This window comes from Apteryx mantelli, chromosome 8 (assembly GCF_036417845.1).
Source record: "Apteryx mantelli isolate bAptMan1 chromosome 8, bAptMan1.hap1, whole genome shotgun sequence".
Taxonomy (NCBI): domain Eukaryota; kingdom Metazoa; phylum Chordata; class Aves; order Apterygiformes; family Apterygidae; genus Apteryx; species Apteryx mantelli.
Window position 1 is genome coordinate 16,453,949 of NC_089985.1, and position 21,237 is coordinate 16,475,185.

The window sequence follows — 21,237 nt, forward strand, 5'->3', positions numbered from 1 at the left end:
CAAGGCTGCCGCTGACCACCACATCCCCAACCAGTTCTTTCCTGTTAGCGAACAATAGGTGCAGCTGTGTGTTGCCCCAGGTCGGCCCATCCAGAACCTGGACCAAGAACTTATCCCTAACACCCCCCCCCCCCGCCACCTCCCAGAAATCCCAGTTACGTGCCTGTCCACATCTTGCCCTTCCACCAAGTGCCAGGGTGCTTACAGCCCCCCCTAAGAATAGGCGTCTGCCACCCAGAGACTGCCTCGAGTTGTTTAAAGGAGACGCCATTCACTTCTCGTCCTCATTAGGTGGTCAGGGCACTCCCCTCGGCCGCGACGCAAGGTTAATTTCCGGGTAGCTGCATGGAGAAGCAGCTCGGAACAGACAAGGCCAAACACACCCAGCTTGCTGATGATCAGATTACTTGCAGGCTTTAATTCTTGTCTCAGTAGGCCACCAAAGCCAGCCTATTTCAGGATGCAATTGTTAATAAAAGTGGCAATGAAATCAATACAGAATGCTTAAAAAGGAAATGGAAACGCAATCAGCCAATATTAAAAGGAAAAAAAAAAAAATGTCAGGAATTCAAACACAGAACACTGCCTAAGCTACTGACAAAGCACAGCGAAGCAGAAAATCCTGTGTAAGAAAGATTGAATTCTAATAACTGGGTTGGTTGAGGCATCTTTCACTTCTGCAGCCAGGCACCTTCGTGCCACTTCCATTTATCCCCACATCCCTGCGAAGTGAAGAGAAAGAATGGGAGAAGGAGTGAATACCAAGCCTGGCACACAGCAGTGCTTCCTCACAACGAACCACAGCGGATTTCAGCAAAGCCGCCAACTATTCACATTGCATGAGTTCAGCTAGATGAAAGGTGAAGGGAAGAGCCCCAGGGTCCTCTGAACGGGAGCAGCTCAGTGACAGACACAGACCTGTACTTGTGCCAAAAAGGACCCTAAACCTGCCCCTCTGCGGACCCTTTGCTGCTGCTGCTGCCAGCAGGTGTCCTGCGACAACTCCCAGCAGTGCTGTGGTCCTCTCCTCCCACCGCCAAACACAAAGCCTCATTCCCCAAAGGCCTGCGTGGCAACCACGCAGCAAGCCAACGCAACAGCTCAGAGCGACCACAGCGCGTGGGGAACGTCAGTGACAAGAGCTCTTCCTGCGTGGGAGATGGGAGCACCGGCAGCAAGTAACCCAAGCTACCCCTTCTTCAGCAACAGCGTTTGGTGCGTACGTCACATGCCGCTGTGCTGAGTAGCCCACAGGCAGCTAGCGTGACCCTGGTGAAGGAGGGAGGGAGAGGGCCGCCCCCTCTGCCTGGCACTACGAGAGGGACCGGCCAAACGCCCCACGGGTGTTAGGGCAGGGATGAGAATGGGAGCCAAACCTCTCTGTGGAAGCACAGCAGCTCAAAGCTCAGCTGAGCTTCTGCTACTCCACTCACAGACCTGGCCAGGCTGCAAAGAGGATGACCGTGTTGTCCACTTCTGTTGACGCTCCTGTTGCGTTAGTGAGGCGCTGAGCCCTTCTCAGACGCCCTGTGCCTCTAAGCGCTGCCCGGTGGTTTTTACCGGGATGCCACAGGCCTCTGCCACTGAAGGGGCACAAAACTGCTCTCTCAGATGGACTTTGCCCTTCTGCCTAAGGAAAAACCCCACAGCCTGGCAGGCAGGCAAGCAAGCCTGACAGTGTTCTCGTCATGGAGGACTTACGGTCGCATCTAGGATACTTGAAAACGCCGTCCAAGCACTGTACTCTAAACTCCTCAGGCCTTGAAGTTTTTTGGTGCCACCATCTGCATTCAAAATAAATATATTCCCTGGAGAGATAGCTGGAAGTGCTTGACAGGCTCGATTGTAGCTGAATATTGTTCTCCGCCATATCACTCTCAAGCACCGTACACTTCTCTGGAAAAACAGAAAGCACTTTGATTATTTGCCTGTGGACCTCATGCTGCACAACTGATCCTCTGATGCTACAGGTACCTGCTGACTCCCCAAAAGACTTAAATCCTTAGCTGCTTTCCCTCATGATCGTGGCAGGCAAATACTGGGAGATGAGTCTGAGGAGAAAAGCAGGGCAGGCAGGAGGAAAAGCCTCACGCTTCCCTCAGGCAACGCCAGGCATGGCCAATGCCTCAGGCAATCCCTACTCGCCTGGGTAGAAAAGGTTTCTTTACTGCTGGCTCAGGGGGGCCCTTCCGCAACTGCCCCCACCTCCATTAACACACGGTGCAGGCGATGAAGGGCAACTGCTCAGCTCACGCTCTTCGGCACTGTGCAGCTATTGGGGTTTGGGGAAATTCGAGGACGAGGCAAGCGTGAGCTTCCTTACAGAGAAGCCCAGGAAGGCCTGGAAAGGCCATATGGGGGCGAAGGAGGCACAGCCATGGCTGCAAAAGAGAGCCAAGGCCAGACAGAAGCACGCTGGGGAAAAGTAAAGAGGCCGGCTTGGGAGAGCCAGCGAGGAAATGGTCTCCTCCTCTTCAGTCCCACCATGGTAAGGGCAACAGGACTGTTTTTGTAAAGAATATGCACTGCATCCAAGAAATACTCCGCCCGGCTATCCTCTGGACCTCTCCCACAGCCAAGGCAAGCTTCCGTCTCATACTACACAGCTCTCCAGACCAAAGCCAGACCTCGCGACTCCCAAGGCCCACCTTCTACTGAGATCATTTAGGTGCAGACTATTTTGTGGTGCACCACCGTGGCACAAGTTGCCTGCAAGACACACAGGTGGCCAGGGAGGACGCGAGGACATAAAACCTGCAAGAAGATCAGGAGATTCTGCAAAACTGCTGAAGTAGCAGTGGGGGACCTTCAGCACGACAGGGAATGGACACGCTCTTCTGCCTTGCCTGGAAGTGGCCAGACAGGCGCAGCACAAGTAGTCCTGATGGTTAATAATAGTTAGGCCCCTGGGTCCTTTCCAAGGAGTTTTGCCAGCTCACGTGTTCCAGGGGGGTGGCTTCTGGGGGACACCTCCCGTCACGGCCCGCAGCTTTACAGGGGGCTCCCACACCCTGGGGCTCTCGCATTGTTTCCCCAGCCACACTTCCTAAGGCTTTCCTCTCAGCTGCCACAGTGAAAATGCAACAAAACAACAGAGAAGCAGTGGCCGACTCGGAGATGACTTACTTCCCGGCTTGCAGTGCGGATACTCTAGCTTCCCCTCTACACACTGTGCTCTGAATGGGGAAGATGCTGGGTCCTGCACATGTCCTATTTTACATTCAAACTCAATAAAATCACCAGATTTCGAATACAGCTTGTTTCTTGCGACCCATTTCAGCTCAATGTTGTTTCTGTTCATATCCTCTTCAGATGCCGTACATGCCACTTGAAAAAGGGAAGAGTAGATTGTCAATTCATGGAGAGGCACCACTGGTAATTTGCTTCCCTAGAGCCTGCAGAAGCCCAGCCTGATTGCACACTCTTCATGGGGCAAAATGCTTTCAGCTAATTGCTCTGACCCTCTGTTGTTTCAGGCAGGAAAGTTATTCACATCAAAGCCTAAGGGAAGAAAGACCATGCCTAAGTCACCAGGCAGAACTACGGAGAGGCCTTTCCACTCTGATGGTCACACAGGACAGGATCCAACCACAGCTGAGGGGTGGCGGAAATCGCCAGGCAGCAATGAACTTGCCCCCACTCTGGTTTCCCGGGACTGCCAGGCACGCAGACTCATCCTCCCCTCTCACAGCCTTGTGTCACATGACCGCAGCCATGCCCTCCAGCTCCAGCTCGCTCAGGAGCCCTGCACAGTGATGGAGACCCCCTCACGCAGGCTCACACTTGAGCCAAACTCTCCTCCTCCTCCTCCTCCTCCTCCTCCTCCTCCTCCTGAATCCATCTCGGGAGGAGAGACAGCAGGCACTAGAGGGGACCACGCTGGTGAACCTCAAGAGGAATTTTCTGCTGGACAAAGGAAGAACCCACTGCTGTTCTCCCCTGTCAACATCGCAGTCCCAGCACGAGCGCTGCTTCACAAGCGGCACTGGAAGGGCCCTCAGAGTCTGAGAAAAAGACAACAGGAGAAGTCCCGCCGATTTCTGCTGTGCAGCACACGCTTTAACATACCTAAGCAAACTGGGGGATTTGTCCACTGCCCCTCAGCACATGTAATATATCGAGATCCTTCCAGGACATAGAGACTTGGGCACTTGTACTCCAGAGTTGAACCTGGTGCATACTCTTGCAGCGGGAACGAAAGAAGGTCTCCATTTTCAATAGCTGGAGGTGGGCCACATTTTTCACCTCTCCCTGAAAGGAAATTTCCAAGTAGAGGGAAAGCCATCAGTATTCAACTGCAATGGAGGCCTGGCCACGAATACCGCCAGTTGCACCAGTTGCACGCTGTCCTTTGTGGATGCCCGAAAAGACTACGTGCATGCAATTTGTGGGCAACTTGCTTGCATTTCTGTATGTTAGCTCTGATCTGAACTATTACCAAGGTGATTGCTGCACGCTGTAACGGGATAGCCCTCGGGCTCTGCGGGTGCTTATGGCCATGGGCAACGCCAGACATGCAAGCAAGAATCCATCACGCCTGCGTTTTTAACCACTTTTGAAAGCTAGGCATCTTGGCTTCACAGATTTTTTAACCCACTCAAACACCGCACTGCTGCAAAGCCTGGCCTTCCAATGGACCTTGCACTGGGAAAAATTCAGAGAAGACCCAGACCCTTCCGTACCGCTAATGATGCTCCTTTCACTTGGCGCCACGTTCAGGAACCACAATGTGGAGCCTGGTCTTAATTCATCTGCCCTTTCTGCACCCCTTTCAGCTCCCAGCGGGGTGCTGTTTCAGTGAAATGCTGCTGCATTGGTTCAGGGGCTGAAACTTTCCGTCTGTCTGAGGAAAACTCATGGGAGTATCCAATGCGTTCAAAAGGTCCTAGGCACCAGATTTACAGAGTCAGTTTCAACATGGTATCTATCTCGGCATGAGGTTAGCCCACACATGAAATCCTGCTGTCACTTGACTTATTTCTGGGGCCTTCAACAGAGCAAAGTACCTCCACATCATCTGTACGGTTCGCTCCTCTCAGTGTCAACCAGCAGGGAAGCTGTGGGCCTTGTTCTCAAAGACAGACAGAAATAGTTCCTACTCTTTGCTTGTTTCTGAGTGTGCCAAGGATGAGGCATTTCTGCACAGTAAGGAGACTGAGATTTGGAGAAATAAATGCCACCGAGCCAGCCTCATGACAGTATCCCCAACAAGGTTTTGGCCCAAAACAGAGCCACTCTCCTGTTCAGACCTAGGAGATGCAACTACAATCTCCTAACAAGAACAGGGGAATTTTCATAGGCTTGGTATAAAGAGAGAGAGAGAAACTACCTCTGCATTTTGGCAGCTTTGTCCAGGTCCCGTTCTGACAGGCTACAGTGGAATCCCCAGTCATCTGAAAACCTTGCCAGCATTGGTACTGAGCTCTCTCCCCAGGCAAATACCTGGACTTTTTAACACCTTGAACTTTACCACCAGCAATTTCTGGAGGAGGTTCACATGTCACATCTGAAAAGAGACAAAACCACGTTTGCAGTCATTGAGGTGTTCCTGTATATAACCTGCAGTTAGAGGAATCAGTCTTGTTACTCCTCAAGCCCTGCAATTTCTGCCCAGAGCTTCTTTTGTCTTCCCAATATGTTTCTTCTTTTTATCCCCAGCCATGACAGTTAGTGGTAAAACGCTGTGAAATGAATGCAGGGAATGTGAATTAAGCTGGAAACAAGTCTTAAGAAGCTTGGCCCGGAGAGCAGTGGAAACAGCAATTTCCACAGCCCCTACTGCCTATATTGCAATATGCATAATACCACCGTCATTGGGAATTTCAGCCGCCCAGGTAGCCACTGGATAGTGCACGTAGCTAACGTAAAATCAACTGGCTACTTCTTGTGGCACACAGAAGACTACCTCCAGGGTCTAAAACAGGAAGACTCCAAGGAGAAGCATCCTGAAACGGAGGGAGTGAAAACATATTTGCAGGGCTGTTCTTGCTGGCTGTGAACCAGGGGAGTTCAGTAGAGCTCTGAACAGGATCCCGGGCTGCAGTGGGACAAGGGACCTACAGCCCAGGAAGAGTTCAGAAATCCACAGCTTCCCTGGTAAGCCTCCACTTGTGCCAGACAAAGGCTGTCTGACTCACAGGTGCAGGAGACGCAGAACAGGAGAGAAAATGCTAACTTTCCTGACTGCCTGTCTGCCTAGCACATACCCTCCCTGGTGCCCTGCTTGTGCACGGTGCCTCAGCAAGACTTTCCCCCACAGGCCTCAATGGCAAGGCCACAGCAGCCACAGCTCTGATGTCTCATTCACTCCCTCAGGTTTGATCTGCCCTTCTCAGAGGGGAAAGGACTTTCAGTGCAGGGTACTGATGCTGTATGCGAAGTCTTTCTGCTCTTTACTGTGAGCATGCTGTGACTCCTGCTGTGGGGAGAGCTGTCCCCAATGGGTCACAGCTCCAAGAATTCACAATGGAGAGAACAAGGAGGGGTGAGAACAGCAGCATAACACTCTTTCTGGGACTCTCATGACATGGCAGGACCAGCAAGAGCTACTAGAAAAACCCCGTTGTTTTTTGTAGCTCCACCTTACGGCACGACAAGCCACATTAGCCTTCTTGGGAGCCCATGTCTTTCCCCAGGGAATGCTGGCTTTCCTGAAAGTCATGGAGCTGGCAGCGGAGCTGGCACTATGCTGAATGGCAGCGCTCTGGAGCATCAGCAGCGCTGGAGGAGCTTGTCAGTCTGCACTGCTCATGCACAGGCAAGTGTCGTCGGCTCCGTGGAAGCGCAGGAAAGCTAAGCAGCTAAGCTCACCCTGCAGCCACAGATTGGGACAGGGATAGGAGCACAGCACAATTCCTTTTCACAGGAATGCTCTTCTCATTTCATAGCTCTAGGACATCTACACACTTTAGCTCTGGAGTTTCTACTGGGATCTGCAAGGAGTCGTAGTGGAGCTTTGGAGAAGAACAGCTATTTCTGTCCCCTACTACATCCCCCCATGTCCATACTCCCAGACAGCTTTGAACAGAAGAGGAGAGCCCTTACGCATCGTTCTGTTGAAGTTCCAAACAATGGCATCCTCTGGGGAAATATAGTACCATGTAGGAGAGTGCAAATGTAGGAGAGGGCAAATTACAGGCCCAGTTTCCTCAGGCAGATTTTTTGTTGTTGTTGCTGAGAAAGTCTACAGTGTTGCTGGAAACAATCTGGCTAAGCCAAACAATCTGGCTAAGCCAAAGTGCTGTGCAAGAGAGTAACAGCAAGTACAAAGTTGTGGTATACAAAGAAAGCAGCAGTAAAAAAGACAAAGTCATTGAAGCATTCAGGTAAAAATACAGTCCTTTCTATGCTAACAGGCAATATGAAAGTATGACCTCCTACCTCTGCAAGTTGGTGCTTGTGACCACTGTCCATTTGTACAAGTGACATAATTTACACCCATAATCTGGAAATTGGTTTCACATTCGTACTGCACTCTGGCACCAGGCAGATACCTCTCATGTTGACTGCTGGCAATAGAAGCCCTGGGAACTTCAGGTGGGGCTCCACAGCTAACATCTGAAAAGAGAAGTGCATTTAAGAATAGGAGCACAGCAGCATCTTTGTCACAGAATACTGCATTCAGGAACACCATTATTCTTCATGAGCAACAACTGTTTGCCTAATTCAAGACACTAGGATCTTTACTCCACAACGCTTCACCAGACAAAATACTTTTTCCATGTAGTGACTAAAAGGAGAAAAGCAGTTGCAAAGATTGGCCAAATGAACAGACTGGTGCTGTATTGCATGGTGTGTCAAAGGGCTGGAGAGTGAGGTGGTTTGTCTACCATGTGAAGTTACTTTTAAAAATTGATCTTCTCCGTGAAGTGAAAATACAATCTATTATCCTGCCAGTTATTTCACTCTTTGTAGCCAGCGCCCATTCCTCCATAACCCTCTCTCTGCTTGTCTTAGCAGCGCACACAATGGCAGCTACAAGCTTCTGTCCAGAAGGGGAATAGATATCGCTGCTGAACTCTCTTGCTTGCTGCTTCTCAGGAGCCAGAAACAAGGACTTTCAAGTCATTCCAGGCAGTCATTCCAAGCAGGTCACCTGTTGGCCCTGCTGGCCTCACCCACCTGCATGCATGGGTCAATGTTATTTTAGCTAACTTCATCAAAGACCAGGGAGGATCATAGACTATTTACAAGCAGAACCTATACCTTCGCAGAAGGGTGGTGATGTCCAGTTTCCTGTTCTGCAAATAATTTCTGGAGTGCCAACAGTCAGGAACCCTGGATCACACTGGTAGCGAATAGTTTCACCAGGCTCATATATTTCCTTGTCTCTTCCTTCAATTTGGGCATTGGCAACTTTTGGAATACTTCCACATGGCATTTCTGAAAAGATACACACATTTGATACTTTGATAATGTGGTACACCTAGACGGGGGTAACCTTCCCACCAAAAGCATGCTTAACAGAGCCTTCTCTAACACTGGGATGCTCACCCATTGATGGTGGATAAAGGTAGCATATGGAATATAAAAGGTAGGATATGGAAAATTAAATAAGTCATTACTCTAAATAGACAAGGACTTCAATCACTGAAAAGATTCTAATCCTATCTCTAGACATGCATGTCATTCCTTGCTGTCAAGAAATTTTGGTAGAGGCTTCTATCCCTAATCACACAAAAGTGATTTCCATCACAGAAGCACCAAAGCAATTCCCAGTCACTAACGAACGGACTTTGTGGGAAACAGATCCTTGGATTATAAGCACTAACCCATGACCCATATGGCAGAGACAGAAACTGAACAAAGATTGCAAGAATACCAAAGGAATATTAAAAAAAAAACCCTAAACTGCCTTCAAAAACTCAGTCTTGCACCCAATCAGGATTGCTTTGAAGAAATCCATGAGGGATGATAAGATTTTGCAGCAAAATCTGCAGTTGCTGTATCTTAGTATTCAGGCTCCAATATAAAATAATTTCAAATTCACTGCTAAGTGCACTTCAAAAAAAAGTATTGTTTGATATTACCAGTGCATGTAGGAGCAGAAGTCCAGTTTCCCATAGAACAAGTTATCTCCGATTGTCCATCTAATATGAATCCAGAACGAGAAACATACTTAAATTTAGCACCAGCCAGATAAGTTGTTTTCCCTTCTTTTTCCACTCTTAAATTTTGATTTTCCAGCCTGGGAACTTCAGCACATTCTACAGGTTGTGGTGGCAAACATGGCTTTTCTTTAAATTCAAAAAACAAAGATGAACAATAATACAATGCAATTAATATTCCAAAGACATACGCAGTCTAAAACTGAAAAAAACCTCAAGTAAACAAAATTTAACAACTTGAAAGTAAGATGAAGAAATATTTAAGATACAGAATAACAACAGAGCTCCATTCCTCTCTTCTTCCTATGTGGGCTTTCTGTCTCTTTTTTGGCCCGGTTTAAAGCCATTTTCTCATTCATATCAAGGAGACACAATTACAACCTTCATAAGATGAACAGGGGAATTTTCACAGGCAGAGAAGTAGGGGAGACATTATCTTGTCGCAGGATACTGAAAGTCAGTTTCTAGAATTGTAACTAAACTGCTTTTTTCCACCACTAGTAAAGCTGCACCAAAACACTGAGAGGTTTTCTGATGACATGATGAAAATACCACAGGAGAGAGCTTATGAAGTATTATAACCTACTTCTTCCTGACACCTGCAGCGGATTAAATCCCTATCAAGCTGTCCTGAGTCAGGGCTCTCCCAATACTTTCTCCTCTCATATTACTGTAGAGTGGGGGGAATTTAAATTATTACATATAATGTGCATTTTTTGTTATCTGTAAATTAGGTTTTATCAGTTGACACATGAAGTTGAACGTATATGCACTGAATTCCATACGACAAAAGATCTTACTACAACAAATCTCTTTATAATATTCAAATAGTCACATAAAGTAGAAACTAAGAATCAGACAGAATGAATCCCAGAGAGCAACCGCTATACTAAGTCCCCAAGCCACTGAAGAAAGAATATTTTCACATAGAGCAGAAACTCTGTTTTTGTTCATGCATCTATTTTTGTGAATGAAAGCAGATGCATGCATGTGACCCAGAGGTCAAAAAGCAGAAACATTTCTTATGTATTTCTTAATCTTCAAATGCCATTTTTCTCTTGAAGAGCCTGTGCATGGTGCTGACTGGGGCTTTTCTGAAAAGGAGGCAGAGACATAATTAAAGCTTTCACCTTTGGTGAAATTCCCATGCTGTCTCTCGAATGAAGTCTCCAGCCTCTTTCTTCCTGGAGAAGACTAATGGCTGTCCAGATAAAAACTGGCATTACGTATTTCTGAACTGCTCTGATAATCTTGGCTGAGAAAGTAAGATTAGGCTTTTTTGTCTTAGAGCACCTCCATTCTAGCACCTAGTATGGAAAGTCTGGAGTGTTTTGTTCTTATACCTGTGTCTAGCTCTCTTTATGAAAAAAACTGATTTGCATCCAACCTCAAGAAAAGCACCTCGGTCTATGTAGATGTAATCATCTGAGCTCTCTTGCAGCTGTATGATCTAGTTTTCAATTCTTCCACCGAGATCAAACAGGGAGGAAAGAGAAGGAAAACAAAAATTTTGTTTCATGCTTAAGCCTGATGCATTGAGCCTAACAGAGGATCTGAAATTTCAGCTAAGCCTAAGTAAGTGTTGTCTTGGTAACCCCCAGAAATGATGTGAAAGCAGTAATTTGATTTCAGATAAACACACTGTATTAGTGAGTTTACACAGGACAGAATAAGAAACAAGGAATTCCTTAAAAATAACAAGTTTCAAAGAAAAAAAAACCCAGTATGTTTGTCACTTAAACAAATCTGGAGCTGTAGCTCAGATTCCATTGTCACAAAAAGTTCTGTTATTCCCTTCCATGGAATCAAACTTTTTGCATTTATATTCCACAAAGGAGCCAGATGCATATTCTTTTTAGGGCAATGTAGTTCCATAAGCATTTGCAACGACAGGTGGATGGATACAGATTTTTTTTGCTTTCTAGAGAAAGCAAAAATGACAAGTTCATCCTCTCTAAAAATGGTTAGCATATAAATTGCAGATTTGCATATGGCTGCTTGCTACTCAGTTGTTCCTAGGATTACCGAGGGAATCTTCTTGTACTATAATGTTTCTATGCATGGGGCAGATCTACAAAAAATATATTGCAGAACTGATCCCCAGACTGTGCATATTTCCCTTGATTTGGAGCTGTGTCTTTCACCCAGTTGAGATTGTGGCTTAAAACTTTCTTTGTCAGCAACTTAAGCTAGAGTCAATTGGCCAGTATTTTGTTATGATACAGCTTGTGGTTTTGTGGAGCTGCATAGAAACAGCAAGTCCAGGCCTGCAAAAAGTTTATTCCATAAGTATTAAGGAAGAGCAACCATAGAAGACACTTATGGCTATAGGCAGCAATGGCATAAACACCTAAATAGCAAGCAGTCAGCCCATAGGAAATACAACAGTGTATAATTTTTTCTCCTTACTTCCTGATACCCGAGTCATGTCTTTTTGTGCCTTAGAACAACACTACAATTGTATACGGTGCACAACATGGTCTTTACATGACCACACAGCAACTTTACCAGCCTCATTCATTGCACAGGAGGACAGAGTATTCCTTCTATCCTCATCATTCAGAGTAGAGTCTTCCTCCACTTTTCCTCACACACACACAGCAAAGGTAAGAGGAGGCATGAAACTGAAATCTGTCTTTGTAAAGAAGAGTGCTGTTTGAAGCTGCACAGGGTTTTTCATTAAGAGAAACAATCCTACATGGAGAGGTTTCTTGACAGTTACCAGTCCTGCCCAAGACACTGTTATTGCTGTTGATCATAAGAATGCTTTTCACTTTGTAACTAACATAAATGTTAAGTAGCTTTCCAGTTATAAAGCCTTCATAAAACATATTTGATGAAGAAATTATGTCTGAAACAATCTTCTGAATGCAGGTGGCCTGTACTCAACTCATAAACTTCAGACATTTACATCTCAGCTAAGTATGAAAGATTCCTTTCATAATCACTGGAGAGAAATAAGTATTGCAGAACATACTCTTCTCCTCAAATACAGATATCCAAAACTGACAGATGAACTGAACTTCAGAAGTGCCAATTTTCCTTCATTGATTTAAGAAGTAAAGAGGTAGAGAGAGATTCTCCCACGTTATGCACCTCTAATTTTGGTGACTTCTCACAAGATTTACATTTGCTGATGGGAAGGCGTGTGGAGGGAATTAACTACCCATTGATAAAACAGTTTCTGATAATACAGGCAGATGCAGTTTATGTACATAACCAACTGCAAACTAAACAAGAAAGTATCTGAAAAATCAAAATTATTCAAATATGGTGCATATTTACCAGAGATGCATGAAGGAAAATCCATGTGCCCATTAATACACTTCCTGACAGAACTGCTTGTGAGCTTATATCCTGTCGTGCACATAAATTTCAGCTTCTGACCACTTTGAATCAAAAATGTGCGTATTCGGCCATGGGAGAGTAGTAGGTTTCTGGCTTTCAGTTGCTGTTTTGTAATGAAACATGGTGCTACAGGAAACAAGAAAAATTGAAAATGATGTGGCATGAATCTTTGATGGCTTTTAGCTCATATAGCATCTCCTGAGCAATTTTAAAAATAAAACACACAGGTCACTTACACACTTGGTCTCTATCACAATAAATTCAGGATGTTTAGTATGAGACAGATAATCAATGATATGGCACAGCTTAAAAGCATATTCTTGTTCACATGTATAAAAGACAACTTTACAGACTGTAAACATTAGTGATGATCTCAAGATGCACTGATTTCAAGAGAATGCAATCATCTAAATAATTAATTGATGGTATCGGTGGGAATAAATATGTATCTCCATTACCCAGGATTAAAAATGAACTTTATAGGACTCTAAGAGTTTTAAGGAGTAAAATGGAGTAAGACAGCAAAGCAGCTTACCACACAGTGCTACTTCCATGTATGAGGGACAGCTAGGAAACTACAGGAAATGATATCTTAATACACTAATTATTGCATTACAAACATAGCAATTAACCAAGAAATGTAAACCTAATTCTGAAACTTCTACTTTAAGAACAAATAGAATTGTCTACTGTTAAAAAGTCAACCAGCAATAAAAGCTGTCCTTACCCAAACATTCTGGTGGTCCAGGTGTCCAGACTTTTTCATGGCATGTCACCCATTCTGAGCCTGATAAAGTGTATCCGCTGTTGCACATGTACTGCACTCTGTCATTTTCCTCATATCCTGATTTATCCCCACTGGCAATTTCACCAAAATCAATGACAGGTGGGTCTTCACATGCTGCTCTGGCAGAAGCTATGCACAGATCCTGGTTATTTAACTATACTCTGTTATTTTCCTTGTATCCTGATTTATCCCCACTACTGATTTCTCCAAAATCAATGATAGGTGGTGCTTGCATGCTGCTCCTGCAAAAATTCTGGACAAATTCTTGTTATTTGGTAGACATGGAACAGTGTTGAGAGCTGCAAACAATGACACTACACAAGATTTTAATAATATTCAGATGACCTATATCCCTACATCTGGGAATATACTGTATTAAAAAACAGTGGTATTTCCATGCTCCAAGAAATAGTCTTCTTTTATATTATTTTCACACCTTTTGCTTTGAAAAGATTTACTAAACCAAAAACATTTGCACTGAATGTGTAAATAAACTTCTGAATTTCTCAAAAGGGTATAGGGAGGAAGGTTATAGTTTTCCATCATTATACTAACATAGTAAGTAAGTTCTACACATGCAGTCACTATTCTTAATTTTCTTTAATACCTTAATACTTCTTTAGTACTGCTTAATAAGCACTTTGTCACAGATTCCTAAAATGAAGTCCACCATTTTAAAATCAAACAAGTTGGATGTTTGAAAGTAAATGTTACGCACCAGAAAGCGCTTTTGAAGGTGAGGGGAGGTGAGGGGAGAGCAATTTTGAGATGAAGAATAGATTTAAATAGATAGATTATTGAGTTTAAAATGAGTTATTTTAACATATATTCAGTGAAGATCTGTTTAAGGCAACGTTAAATTATTTTGTATCATATAACTGATTTAAATAACAAAATATCTGAGTTTTTGTAGAGCTATAATGTCTTAAAATCAAATCAGGATTCTGCATTTTTGTTAGCATGTATTCAGAATAATAATAGGTAAAAAGGAATACAAACAAATTTATATATACTCATGTATTTGGAGTGCATTATGCCTTGTAATCAATTAGGTTCATTACTGAGTACCATTAAGTTCAAGCACAAGGCAAAGAAAGAAGCTCATATGAGAAAAAAGAAAGCAAAAATTCTCTAACACATTCTTTTTAATTATATTTCTTTTTATGAACTTCTGAAAGGAATTATATTACAAGTGATACAGTTTGGCTAAATTTTTTGTAATCCATTTTTCTTGACGGTCACCTGCCACATCAGTTAAAAGCACAGATTTCCATTTGGTAAATTACCTTTAGGTGTAGTACAACACATCCACAGCAGAAACACTGTCGTGAGGCTCAGTAGTGTCATTTCCAAGCTTTAGAAATAAAACAGGTCCTCTGCAACAAAATTTCTATTTTCTGTACTCCAAATTGCATTTACTTGTATTCACTCCAAAAGCTTTTAAGGCTGCCCTTACAAAGGTTATTACTCAGAGTTCAGCAACTTCTGACCCTAATTTTCTTGCAACACAGTAGTCTCTATGTACAGACAAATTACGCAATTGTTGCAAAAATGCTTCTTCTTCTTCTTCTTTTTTTTTTTTCCTTGCCACAACACTTTTCAGACTGAACTTGACACAGGAGCATGAGTAAGCCCATAAACAAGACCTCATGGTCCATTTGTAAACCACAAAATGGTGCACTTAGCTTTTAAAGTGTTACACCTAAAATCTTGTTATGGGGAAAAAAAACACCTTATATGTGGAGCCAATACTATATTACCTAGCCACTTTCCCTGGTGTTATGCTTACCCTTCCCCTGCTCCTCTGATTGACAGCACCAGTGTTTCTCAAGGAGAGAGGTGAGACAGGAGGGGAATGTCGCAGTGAGCCCTTGGTGCCCCAAGGTCTTCGTCAGGAGGAGTTCAGTGCTGTTGTGATATGTGCTGATTTGTTACATCAAATTGAGAAACAGCCTTGAAACATCCTGGACTGTGATGTGTGCTAATTGGTTACATCAAAGTAAGAAACAGCCTTGGGAACATCTGTGGGAACATCCTACATCCTGTGGTGGGGGCATGTACCCTGCCTGAGATAAGAGAGTTGAGATAGGGAAGCGGCAATGTTAGTTTAGATAGCCTAATATGGTGATGGCGATGTCACACAACTGTGAAATGTAGCACGACTTCGAAAGTTGTAAAATATATGCGTGACCTGAGGGTCACCACTCACAATGCAGAGGGCTGAAGAAGACCCCCTAGCAACAGCCGGCGCAACCACAGAAGTTACAGGAAGTGCCACATATACCCGGAGCTGGAATTGCATATAAGGAGACTGTGAGGGGGGGATTGCGCGTGCCGTTGGTGGAGCAGGAGACTCCCCGGCCGCCCAGCGCTGTTTTGCTTACTTGTGACTTGCTCAATTATTTTATTAAATTGGAATTTATGCAACCCGGCCCGAGTGGTTGTCAGTTTGTTGCGTTTACCTGTAACACTGTGGCAGGCGTCCCTCCCTCCTGAGCACTGGGGCCTGCTTGTTTGTACTTTTCTGCGTTTTCTTAATGAAGCCCACTTACACGCTTCCCTTTACTGGATCCCAGTTATTCAGTTTCTCTTTTCTCTTTCTTACCTCTAAAATTGGTTGTACCTAGACAAGACCAAGTTGCACTCCTGCTGTGGCCACTGCTTGACCCTTGTGATTTCCTTTCATAGTCTTGGACCTCCGCTATCATCATTATGTCTGCCCTTTGCCACGCCACATTTTATTCTGGAGTCATAGATAGTTCAACAACTGCTTGCTACCAGTATAAATTAAAGGTAAACTAAAACAAATTTAAACAACCACTAAGGTGATTGCTAAACAACTGCTGTCACAGCTAAACAAGTTAAAATCAGCTCAAGCCAAGCCAAGTGAGGCAAGCCTAGAGACCCTGCATTGTCAAGTCAATACAGAGTCTGTGCGCTTTTACTAGTAATGGCAAAAGTCATGTTTATGGGACTGCACCAGCAGGACAAATTTGGCTGCACTGAGCTCCACCTTCATGCAATAATACTACACTCAAGATTACTTTCTGTGAAGTTTCCTACATAATCTTCTTTCTTGTGACTTTCTCATCTCTTCTGAAGCACTTGCTGCTAGGAACTATTGTAAGATACAAGATCAACTAGCATAGCAATCCACTTTGAGGTGTTTTCTACCCCCCTCCCCCCCCAAAAAATGCATGGCATTGCTTCTGTTTACTGAATGATGACATCCAGCTGAGAAACAAAAGATACTGTTATTACTATATATACTAACTGAATTTCATTATCATTGATGTTCCAGTTCATAAAGAACTTCGAAACACTTTTACAGAAATGGTTTTTTTCTAAATGCAAGTTAACAAATGTCCAATATCAGCATCTATACTAACCAATTTTTAAGCAACAATGGCATGTTCCTTGGAAAAACCCAGCAATCTAAACACATGAATAATATTTCTAAAAGCACATAGCATTTATTTGTATTTTAAGTTCTTATATACTTGTCTAACATTACTCTAAGCACTAACTATTATTTATGGAGTTTAGACAGGCTTACAACCTAAAAAATCCCACATCCCACAAATGGTATATAACAAAGCAGGCTGGATTTCACTCTGAGTCCATCTGTCTGCCTACCAGCTCCTCCTCACCTTCTAAGTCTCCTGTGCTTCAGAAAGACTGGTCTATCACAGAGGAATTTGTTCTATTTTTAGTATAGCACTAAGAGGAACAAAACAGGTGAACTAAAAGAAAACAAATGCCCACATTATCTGAGAACATTCCCATTCCTCTATATAGGAAAAGGCCACTAAATTTTGGCAGTGTTTGTAACTCAGTCCCTGAAAAACACTGAGTTATCTTTTCTAAAACAGCAATTGTTGATCAGGCAACAGATTTCAAATACTGACAAATACAGGTGCTGTTTAAAAGATCTGATCTCCACACAAAGGTAGAAGAGGACTATACTCAGTGCATACAATCACTTTGGCATGGCCTTAATATAGGACGATGCTCAGCAAGGCCAGCCTTCTGTATTAGTGCCATGGGTTGATGCCTACCTGAAAGCATTGCTCAGAGAAGTGAGAGCTCAACTACCTCTGCCCAGCTCTGACTAGATTAACCTGATATGAGCTGGGAAACAAAGAAGTGATAGATGAACTTTGTTACATAACTCCTGTCAGCTTCACAGTTTGGTAACATAGTTGGGGTGGTAGACCAGAGGTTGGTGGAGATTCTGGTGACAATCATTAACTGGCCTTTATATGAAGTGAATCTAAGAGAAAATCAAGAGAGTCACTTGGATCTACATGATTAATGAGGCCAGTGGCCACTTATACTGACAGCCTAATTTAGATTGAAAACGACAGCTTCTTTGGGCATGGGAGGGGGAACTCCATACGCAAATGTCCAACACCATGTAGAAGTCTAAGTCCACAGTGTGCAGGGGCCAGACCATCAGCCAGCACCTCACACATCAGGAGTGGCTGGCCTGTTGTCCTGGGTCCATGGTGTCAGTTTAACATGAACCAGAGGAAGAGGGGCCTTTACTTCTGTGTGTGTATGAGAGAGAAAGAGAGAGAGAGACTAGAAGAAAGCTTACAATAAAAATTGCTATTCTCCTGCTCTACCCAACCTGCTTAGTAAATAAATTTTAGATTATATGTCACTGAGTGTTGCATCCACTTCACCCAGAATTCCCCTGAGACAACTAGCTTCACACTTTGTGATATGAGATATTTTATTCAAGGCCCATGGTACCTGACTGACTTTACAACCTAGCAATTTCATGTCAGGATTTCAGAAAGTAAACCACCACCTCTTAAAGCTTAGCAAATTGCTCTGAATTCTATTCCCAACACATGTTCTAGAGACTAATTTTAATTTCCTTCCCTGATTTTTCCCCTGTTCTGCTCTTTAAAGAGAAGGATCCTTTTACATTTACATTCTGTGCTTCATTCAGAGCTCCTCAGAAGCAACAAATTCGGCTTCATACTGGACCCACCAGCTTCACTGCATGGAACATTTTAAAGCCAATATAAACTGTTGAAATTTCACCTCAGGATGCACCAGTGTACAGGTTTATGGTTAAATAGTGCCAATCTTCCTAAGGGGAGAGTACACAGAAGTCGGAGCCAGACTCTTCTCTGAGGTGCACAGTGACAGGACAAGATGCAACAGACACAAAGATGCTGTGAAAAGAATTCCAATTAGATATCAGGAAAAAAAAAATTGACCATGAGGGTAGTCAGACATTGGAACAGGTTAGCCAGAGAGGTTAGAGAATATCCTTGGAGATATTCCAAACTCAACCAGACAAGGCCCTGAGCAACCTGATGTAGACTAGCCCTCCTTTGAGCAGGGTGCTGTACCAGATAACCTCGACAGGCCTCTACCAACTGAAATTATTCTAGATTCTTATTCTACAATTCTATGCCTAACTATGTAGAACATCTTAAGCCAGCAAAAGTTCAGGACTGTTAAAAGGTGAAATCAAGATCTTCAGTATGCTGATAATTATTTTAAAAGTTATTCTAGCACCATAATTTGGTAAGTCTAAGGAAATAACGTCAAAGATAAAAATTCGTTCTCTCCTTCCAAATATAGTTAGGAGCTCAGAAACACACTTTGACTTGCATCTTGAGTCCCATTTGCACTATATTCCATGTATACTAAACATAGCCTTTTGACAGACATGCTTTCAGCATCTCACCCACACTAGTGCAACAGCATGCCTGAGCTTGGTGCCTGCAGCAGCTTCTCTGCTACCACAGCAGTGTGTGTAGCTATTATATGTCTTCCCACACCACTTAGCAACACATTTGCATTAATATATTCTGGAAAAATTAAGGCAGTGAGATGGAGTCATTAACAAAGTTTCTGTACCTTCCAGAAAGCACTTGATTAATTTCTGTCCACATTAACTTCTGTAAGAATTCAGTGTTCAATTGTTTTTGTATTATTCACATTGTAAAACTTTCTTTTTCCAGATTTCACACACTATATATTTCTGAGCTTTTTCAGACTTCACAAACCAAGATGCAGCACTCTCATCCTGATTGTCCTGATTTTAGGCTGTGGTGATCAAGTGCAGAGCTGCTTGACAGGCACTCCTGGAGAGACTCGATTACATCACTTGCATTCCGTATTACCCTTTTCCTGTTTCTTGATTCTCCTTTTTGCCATGCTTGTACCTCCCTTTCTCCATGACATTCCCTCCCAAATAAACATCCTGCCCCTAGTTACTTTTTCCCCACTAGTTCCAGTTTTGCTACATCTGTACACAGATTTGGTATTTCTGATGCCATTACCCAGCTAATCTTGACCATGTGTGGTATTACTGACATGATTACATAGGCACTTGCTGGCCTTTGAAGATTTTGCTCCCCAGAAGGTCCCCAGTGGTCCCCTTCAGTTATCTGTGAAGTTCGGCTCTCGTGTAACTCTATCTTAAATACCTGTGAAATCCAGCCATTCCTCGCAATGCTATCAGTAACTTTTGTCAGCTTGCATTTTTTTCTGTAATGTCCAGCAATTTCTCATGTCATGTCCAGTTGGTTTCTGCATGCTGTTCAGTTAGCTTAACCTCAGGCCAAGGCCTAGTCAGGGGCCCAGTCATTTGTCTGCAGCCATAACAAATGACATCCAGTTCCCACATGCATTCATGAGTGCCCAAATGGTTAAACTAGCATTGCAGTTTGTACAGTACTGCAGATGCATCAAATTTACTACCCTTTCTAGTAAAATTGGGTTTGACCTTTACTAGTATATTTCCACTCTATGGTTGAGCAGCAGCAGACACTGAAAATTTACAGGTGAATTTATCAATAGGAATAAGTAAATAAGACTAAATGTGACTATTCAGTTGATGTCATTTGCTAACTTACACATTAGCTACTTTGCATAGAGAGAGAGAATATTCAAAATGTCTGGCAAACAGCAGAATCTCTCTTTCCGGTATTTCTGCTAAAAACTAATGTCTGCAGCAGGAAACAGTGCTGGTCACAGAAGAAGGCAGAGTAAACTCACATACCTCCAAGACATCTGTGCCACAAAAATTGTGAATAACAGCATTTGTTCAATTAGCCATGATCTGAGCAAAAGAACTTGTAAGGCCCATGGGATCAATGCTGTCAGGCAACTTCCCCCATAGCAGTGCTGTACCTAGTAATAGCCTGTTCGGAGTGGCTGGACAGTAGGCTATTCCTACTGTAGTCTATTGAGGACACGCTGAATTAGTTACTCAGTTAATATCCTATACGTGTTCATGATGACTCATCATGTCTGAAGTGCTTTAAGCAGCTTTTGAGCCCAAAAGAAAATTCTCAACAGATGCTCATCACCATTGCTGACTGCAATCAAATACACTGCCATTTTACATTATTTAGAGATCCATCCCAGCATCTAAACACTCTTTACATTCTAGGGAAAGAATTTTATCTTATCTCTTTCATAGACACAGGGATAATTAGGAAGTAAAGATTCAGATACTGAAATGAATTTCTACATATTTTAGCCTCAGAACAAACAGTTTCTGGATATATAGCAAACTTAGATGGCAGCTATGAAGGTTACAATGTGCAATACACCACAATTTACTGGTTAAAATCTTATCACCTATCATTTTGTTTAACTAAGTTCTTACATTAGTTAACTGAGGAAGACTCACAGGTTTACATTATAAACATCATAGTTCATACCATGACCTATAAATAAATGCTGTACTGAACACGAAGTTCAGATCTACTTGTCACACATAAGAAGTTCATTATACTAAATTGTTTTATCTGATTGCTATTTGCCTTCATTATTTTACATAACACCTTACAAAGCAGTGCCTTGGTCATATCTTCTAAAAATATGTTGGAATGCTACTGTAAAAAACTTTTACATCAATCTTTTTTTCCCAAATGATCAACCGGGTTTTGATTTAAAAAGGAAATGTCTATTTCTTGAATGCCTTAATTTCTTTGTTCTTTCATTTATTCACATAGCACT

At 43.2% G+C, this 21,237-nt stretch overlaps 1 protein-coding gene across 2 annotated transcripts; it reads right to left on the minus strand.

The window, feature by feature from the left end:
- Positions 1-398: 398 nt before the first annotated feature.
- LOC106499721 (complement factor H-related protein 1-like) lies at positions 399-15,156 on the minus strand. 2 transcript variants are annotated; one of them, XM_067300769.1, is made up of 11 exons: positions 14,529-15,156; positions 13,183-13,371; positions 12,393-12,581; positions 9,030-9,089; positions 8,206-8,382; positions 7,381-7,557; positions 5,330-5,506; positions 4,069-4,251; positions 3,127-3,327; positions 1,702-1,896; positions 399-722 (listed from the first exon to the last, which is right to left on the minus strand). In XM_067300769.1, the coding sequence occupies exons 1-11, from the start codon at positions 14,587-14,589 to the stop codon at positions 709-711; spliced, it is 1,623 nt and encodes a 540-aa protein (XP_067156870.1). In that variant the 5' UTR covers positions 14,590-15,156; the 3' UTR covers positions 399-708. The 2 variants fall into 2 exon arrangements, with proteins under 2 accessions (XP_067156870.1, XP_067156869.1); XM_067300768.1 differs by having other exon boundaries at positions 9,030-9,236.
- Positions 15,157-21,237: the final 6,081 nt, after the last annotated feature.

Excerpts from the sequence above, each read along its gene's own strand:
- LOC106499721 (XM_067300768.1), bottom strand. The coding sequence starts at position 14,589 with ATGACACTACTGAGCCTCACGACAGTGTTTCTGCTGTGGATGTGTTGT. Across the intron at positions 5,507-7,380 it reads ACAAGCACCAACTTGCAGAG|ATGTGACATGTGAACCTCCT; the intron begins GTAGGAGGTCAT and ends GTCTCTTTTCAG. Across the intron at positions 1,897-3,126 it reads TCCGCACTGCAAGCCGGGAA|AGAAGTGTACGGTGCTTGAG; the intron begins GTAAGTCATCTC and ends CTGTTTTTCCAG.